Genomic DNA, 7,500 nt, shown 5'->3' on the forward strand with positions numbered 1-7,500 from the left:
GTTTCACTGTTTGATCTGCTGCAGTCTCTGACGAGACAGCCAGACGTTACCCTACGGAACGAGCTCAGAGCTCATTATTTCCGATCTTCGGATAGGCCTGAGACCAGGCACACACCATTATGGGAAAGAACCTCATGTCATCTCTTTACTTTCCAGCCACTTCAGTAATCAAATATTTACTTCAAACATGTCCTTTAGCTTCCAAATCAGTCTCCTATGTGACACCGTGTGTGTGTGTGTGTGTGTGTGTGTGTGTGTAATTCACCTCGGTTGCCTGCTGGTCACCCAGCCAGTCTTCCCCATTATGGAGCGAGCTCAGAGCTCATAGACCGATCTTCGGGTAGGACTGAGACCACAACACACTCCACACACCGGGAAAGCGAGGCCACAACCCCTCGAGTTACATCCCGTACCTATTTACTACTAGGTGAACAAGGGCCACACATTAAGAGGCTTGTCCATTTGCTTCGTCGCTTTCCGGAACTCGAACCCGGACCCTCTCGATTGTGAATCGAGCGTGCTAATCACTACACTACGCGGTGTGTGTGTGTGTGTGTGTGTGTGTGTGTGTGTGTGTGTGTGTGTGTGTGTGTGTATAGTATACAATGTCACAGATGGTTCTTGTATAGTGGGAAAATAAAACATCACCTTGGGAGAACAAAATTTTAAACATAATCTTAAAAAATAACAATAACAGTCGCCTTCACAATTAACATAATATTCTAACAGAATGAAAAAGTAAGAGTAAAAGATAGAAAAGGGAAAATATATCAGTCATTACAGCATAATTACTCTATACCATAAAATCATGACAACTAACAAGTTGAACAAAGTATTGATAAGACGGCTTACGTATCTAGGCATGCTGACCGAACAACACAAAGTGCATAAACTGAGGTGATGCAGCAATAATTAGATCAGGTTTAAAAAAAAAATTACAATGTAGAGATAACTTTTTGCACCTGTTGTATGCAGTACGCAAAGGGTAGTGGATGATAATGATGATGATAATGAGGCAGAGTGATTTGAGGTGACTGAGGATGTAGGGTGGTGAGAACGTGGCGGAAGGCATGGTTAGGTTTAAGCCATGCAGAGTACTGATGTCAACGTTTCTAAACACTTTTGTTTTATTCTTTCATCACGACTGTCGCCAAAGCTAAAAGCCATAGCAATAATTATTTGGATTTTCATGCATGTTTTTCCTCAACTGATGATGAGAAACCAGTTTTAATTCATCTTCATAATCATGAAAACACTTTTAAGATCTTCTATCAGGGACTTCCCGTTGACTAGAGGTTGTTGATTTTTTTTTTTTTTTTTTCGAGATAAGGCACCAAAGTGTTCAAGAGTACATCCCTGAGTGCTGTTTCCAGTATGTTAGAATTTATCCCCAGCATATCAAAGAACTTACTGATTGAGATGTGACTTGTAAATCGTATGGCTGGCTCTTTTGATATGTTGTACTTTGGTCACGACAAAAGCTAAACGTAATCATTGACAGGTTTGTTCTGGCTATTAACTGACAGTCTATAACGCAGTGAGGTCTAATACACACTTTGTGAATGGTAACGAACGTTACTAAAGTGCACGCTGCCATGATAGATGATGTTTATGATGAATATTTCCTTCCTTACGATGCGGGTGATGGTGGGTGCATGGTGAATCAGGAGTAACGATGATGCTTGTGACAATATGATGACAATGATGAGTGATGACGTTTGTGTTGTGTGGCAGTGGTGTGGTGGTGGTGGAGGTGCGGCTGCTGTATTGAGACTGTGGGCGTTTCTTGTCCCTGCGATGAAGCGACTTGCTGACGAGGAAGGTGGAGCTCTATAGAATGATTGTTGTATGCATAGTATAACTAGAAAAATGTGTAGAGTGGGTGGTAGGGAAGCCCAAGCTGATGCAAGATATGTACGTACTATACTCATTAACGCATCAGCTTGTGTTTATATATATATATATATATATATATATATATATATATATATATATATATATATATATATATATATATATATATGTGTGTGTGTGTGTGTGTGTGTGTGTGTGTGTGTGTGTGTGTGTGTGTGTGTGTGTGTGTGTGTGTGTGTAATATGATTAATATGAACAGCGGGATTTTGTTGACGTACGTAGGATGCTTAGACGAGTGAGTATAGGATGGCTTCTGCATGGTAATAGTGTGTCTATAGGAAACACACACACACACTCACACACACACACACACACACACACACACACACACACACACACACACACACACACACACACTGTAGAGAAATGGAGTGTGTGTGTGGAGAGGGAGAGGATGAAGAGTGATGAAGGAAAAGCGAGTGTGATGCAATGAGGCAATCATGAAGGGGAAAGGGAGGTCAGAACGTGGGCGGTGAACACCATACCGGATCAAGAAGGTAAAGCGAATTATGTCTTAAAGTGTGATAATGGACACAAAAATGCAGTAAAAAAAAGATGAAGAAATTTCTTCGGAAAGAGCCGCAAACACGTCCTTCAGTCATTTGATTTGAATAGAAGAATGACAATACTGTACAAATCCGTTTTACGTGTTACTACGTTTATAATAACGAGGTTGCGATGCCGCTTTGCCCTAGAATCATGTCAAACTGCGACTTAATAGTTCTCTTGTTTTTGTTCATGAATCTTGATGGGCGGAGTGTTCGTGAGAAGGCAATGATGAGGCTGCAGGCTACGTGGGGAGAATAAATTTGTACGTATATTAGTTAACAGCCTCAAAAGCGACGAGGAATGACACCTAACTCTCGTACTTTGTTTGGTTATTGATGAACAAAACAGTAAAGGAAAGAAAGTATAATGCAAATGGTACGTATTACATAAAAAAAAGAATGGTAACGAATGGACAGTAAAAAGACGAGGAAAGCAAATTAATTCTGATATACAGTTTACAGTCCTTCAGCAATATGAGAACACATTCAGAACCAAAGGAATAACACTTATAACTGCGGTGTTGCTGTAAGCCGACAACTGCATTAAGTGAACAAAACAACACATGATTCACTGTCTTAATGGGGGCGAGGTTGTGGTTGTCATCGCCATCATCTAGTCGTACATGTAGTCTTTCACCCCGTACTCGTTGGTGTTGTAGATGTAATCCCAGTCGTAGTTTCTGCTGGTATTGACAGAGCCCATGAAGGTAGCCTCAGCCACTATGTAGTTGGTGATGTTGAGGACGCTCAGCCCGAGGTAGTGACACCCGCGGCCCAGAGAGCGTCGGACGCGGTGGCCCCATCCCCGACAATGGCCCTGGAGAGAGGCGACGCAGAGGTACACGCGATTAAAGCAGTATCGTACATATGTCCAACCCTTACTCCCTCTGCCACATAAACCAGCCTGCTAATTTCCCGGACCAGCCTGAATTCAATCTTTCACACCACAAAAGTTCGCTCCTCAGTCCCTCCAGAGCCACATTAGCTGTCCTAGCTCCACCTTCCTTCTGACAGAGGTTCTTTTAAGCATGCACTGCTGCCCTCGATCTTTTTACCCTCCGTCAGCTAAGCATCTGGCGCACCCTGACAGAAGCTCCTAAACAAGGACCCTGCCCTCCCAGCACCGCCATCGCAGGAGCCGCCTAGTTTAGCCCTGAACAAGCTCATCATCGTTACATCCGCTCCATCCCAAGGACACTCGTGGGTGTAGGGCAGAGGTTGAAGGCAAAGGGAGAGAGAGAGTTATGCCTCAGGCGTGCTGTTGAAAATCATATATATTATGATGCTGGTAGCGGTGGAGTAGTAGTAGTAGTAGTAGTAGTAGTAGTAGTAGTAGTAGTAGTAGTAGTAGTAGTAGTAGTAGCAGCAGCAGCAGCAGCAGCAGCAGTAGTAATGGCGGCAGTGGCAGTGGCAGTGGCTGTGGCAGTAGTAGTGGCAGTGGTAGTAGTAGTAGTAGTAGTAGTAGTAGTAGTAGTAGTAGTAGTAGTAATAGCAGCAACAGCAGCAGCAGCAGCAGAAATAGTAGTACATAGTAGTAGTAGTAGTAGTAGTAGTAGTAGCAGTAGTAGTAGTAATAATAGAAGTAGTAGTAGTAGTAGTAGTAGTAGTAGTAGTAGTAGTAGTAGTAGTAGTAGTAGTAGTAGTAGTAGTAGTAGTAGTAGTAGTAATAGCAGTAATAGCAGCAGCAATAGCAGCAGTACCGTTAGTAAGGAACAGATGGAATGGAGGAATGGTGAGAGTGAAGCGAGGCAGTTAAGCTTCCTTGAATTGTAGAATGCAGTGTTGAAATGAAGGAAGAGTAGTTTTGTTAACGTTGCTGGCTGGCAGTGAATGGGATGGTACACATGAAGAGTAGGTGGCAGTAAGTAGTGTCGGTGAGGGATAGAAATACGTTGTTGAAATTAAGTTTAAGTGAAGGTTGTGATGCTGGTTATGATGTTGGAAGGGACGGTTTGGGGTGCGTGTAACTGGATAACCAAGACGCAAGTGTTTGTGTTTGGTCTCTGCACTGGTGATGATAAGGACTTTCAATATTGAGTCCAACTTACGCTTCGCCGTGAGCATGGCATCATAGCGCGACTAAAGACTCATCACTCTCTGACCTTATCTTCACTACTTTCCGCAAACACTGGTAAAAATTATTTAGTTTTCAAGGAGATTTCTATAATTTGGTGATAATTTATCATGAACTTTGCAATATCAATGGGAAATTTTTGTGGCGTTTAGAAACAGTTTACGAGAGAAGAAAGGGTTTCGAAACATTTTTTTACTCTAAGACATGCAGCGCCAGATATAGGCATATGTAGCATAAGTTTATTGAGTTTACCTGGCTCCATTAGCTTCCCCGAGTGCTCTTTGTCCCATCAGATCGTGAGAGTGAGTAGTACATCTTAATAGCGTTGTCTTAATGCGAACCTAACTAAGCTTAGATTAACCTCTCACTGGTAACATTTTCCACATTAATCCATCACAACGTTATAGATATTACTTTTTGTTGCCCTTCTCTATTAAAGTTGTGTACTCTGGAACATAACAAATTGGCATCGCATACTCAATTTTTCTCTCTCTTTTTGTGTGTGTGTATGCATACAAACAATTTCTTGAATGTTCTGAATACTAACAATTAAGGTAAAGCCGCTGCACTAAGATGGTTCATAGAGATTCTCTATTTTAGTAGTAGTAGTAGTAGTAGTAGTAGTAGTAGTAGTAGTAGTAGTAGTAGTAGTAGTAGTAGGAGTAGAAGTAGTAGTAGTAGCAGTAGAAGTAGTGGTAGTAGTAGTGGTGGTGGTGTTGGTGATGGTGATGGTGGTGGTGGTGGTGGTGATGGTGGTGGTGGAGATGAAAGTAGTACTGGTAGTAGTAGTAGTAGTAGTAGTAGTAGACTAAAGATGCACTGGTACCTTCGATAAGAATGGTGGTAAGCATACAATAATGGCACGTAATGGAGGTGGAAGTGGGTAAGGTGGCAGTAATAGCGGCTGATGTAGCAGTGGTGATGGTAGTGATGGTAGAAGTAGAGATCATAAGTAGTTTGATGGTGACAGGGACGGTTACGGTGAAGTGGCGGAGGTGAGTAAGTAATAACATTTGTAGCTGTCGTGGCAGCGACGGTGACGATGGCAGACATGGTGGTGGTGAGTGTGGCAGTGATGGTGATGGAATACCCATAACCATGGTGATGGAGATGGAAGTGGCGTTAGTGGTGGCTCAGGTAGAAGAGGCGGTGAACATAGGGTTAGTGGTGATTCAATTGACTGTGGTGTTGGAGGTGGTAGCAGTGTTAGTGGCGGCTCAGGTAGCAGTATAGTAGTGAGTATCGTAGCGGTAGTAGTGGCGGCAGTGTTGGTGGTGATGGTGGTGGTGGTGGCAGCGCCCCCAGGTGGTTCGTGGTGTGTCATTCATTGGCCCGCCCACTTCCTTGTTATGGTTGCCGCTAGGGTGTCACCAGCCTAGGCAGCGCCTCACTGCACCACCAACGCCACCAGCACCACCACATATTACGCTCAATCTGCCACACTCAACTTCTTACATTAAATGCAATTCAAGTTTATAGGGATCATCCTTGTAACTGTTGACTGTTTAACCCAGATTAAAATTCCTTTACTTAGTTGTATGTATAATGGGTCCGAGTTAATGTTCATTGAATCTGCGTAATTTTGCAATTTTTTTTATCAGAATATTGCTAAAAATTCGTTCAGGACACAATTGCAAGGGTGAGCTGTGATCAATGTTACGTCAACGGGACATTACTTTCGTTCCGGGCTGCCTCTTCTTCTCGGGAGTCACAGCGTCTGTGCCATCTTGAGTTAGTGGTGTTTTCGAGACGGGACACGTGTTGTCTCCTTGGCACTCCTGTTCGTCAATGGCGGTCTCAACCATCTCATGCTCCTCCTCTTCGTCGTCTTCTTCCTCGTCTTCCACTAACCGTTGTTTATCCTCTTTTACAAAGCTGCTGTTCATGTTGAGGAAATGTCGCAGGATGTGCCGCAGCTTGCGGCGTTTCTTTACATTATTATGAACACTGATGTTGCCGTCCATGCTTTGCATAGGCTGTATTCCTGACGACGATTTAACAGCAGGCTCTCGCTGAGGTAAGATGACTTCGATGACTGGCGGTTCGTCAACGCTAGCCTCCTCAATCTCCTCGATCACAGGTGGGATAGAGAGACTTTCAGAGTGAGCTGGGAGTGTTGTTGAACCTATGGACTGAGGCATCGTGGCGTCCATACATCGCTTGAGATTAATGCTATTCAGTTGCTCTTGCATGACAGATACGCCAGCACACTTGTCAGTCTCGTCAAACTGCATCTGATTGCTTCGTTTTTCGGAGACAACTGATTCTGAGTCCGAATCTGTCTCATGACCTGAATGGGAGAGGAGACACTTTTTGCTAAATGACTCTGTTTTTTCCATCAGTCCGTGACACAACACTTCCATTTCATCTTTGGCTTGAGGCTCCAAACTCTCTGGCTGTTTAGTATCAAACTGGGACTTTTGAGACGATGCTGTATCCTTCCTTTCTGAAGCAGCTGTGCCCTCAGTAGAGTCTCTTACAGAAGGAGGTTCCGAAGTTTGTTTACTTCGAAAGAAAGCAAATCTTTTCCCTCCACTCACTACCTGCCTGGAATGAGAGTTGTCTCGAAGCGTCACTGCTGCCTGAGAGGAGTGGTCATGACTGAATTTGTTATCATTATTATTATTGTTGTTATTGTTATTGTTGATTTTTCGACGTTTTGTAAAATAGTTGAAGAGTGGGGTGAGGGAGTGACCAGTGCGGGAAGAAGTACTGGAGGCCGGTGTCTTTTCCTTGTCATTACTTTCCTTTCCGCTAACTACCTTAGGTGAGTTCTTTGTGGCACGTCTCTGTAGTAGGTATTCTGGCGGCGCGGTGGGTTCCAGGAGGCTACTCTGATATAGATCTGCCATGGCTGAGATGTCTGGGACACCTGAAAATTAAGGATAACAGTATCAACAAATATGAATTAGATATAACTGCAGTGTTCAATGTGTACACAAACGTCAACTTTCCAAGTTCACA

At 43.4% G+C, this 7,500-nt stretch overlaps 1 protein-coding gene across 4 annotated transcripts in view; it reads right to left on the reverse strand.

The window, feature by feature from the left end:
- Nucleotides 1–649: 649 nt before the first annotated feature.
- Nucleotides 650–7,500, reverse strand: part of LOC123504544 (putative uncharacterized protein DDB_G0292292) — a 10,635-nt gene continuing 3,784 nt past the window's right edge. For all 4 annotated transcript variants that reach the window (XM_045255147.1, XM_045255146.1, XM_045255144.1 and 1 more), the window contains 2 exons: nucleotides 6,213–7,408; nucleotides 650–3,279 (listed from right to left, as the gene is read on the reverse strand). In XM_045255147.1, the coding sequence (XP_045111082.1) occupies nucleotides 3,076–3,279; nucleotides 6,213–7,408 (1,400 nt within the window). In that variant the 3' untranslated portion in view covers nucleotides 650–3,075. The remainder of the gene's footprint in view (nucleotides 3,280–6,212; nucleotides 7,409–7,500) is intronic.

This window comes from Portunus trituberculatus, chromosome 16, assembly GCF_017591435.1.
Source record: "Portunus trituberculatus isolate SZX2019 chromosome 16, ASM1759143v1, whole genome shotgun sequence".
Taxonomy (NCBI): domain Eukaryota; kingdom Metazoa; phylum Arthropoda; class Malacostraca; order Decapoda; family Portunidae; genus Portunus; species Portunus trituberculatus.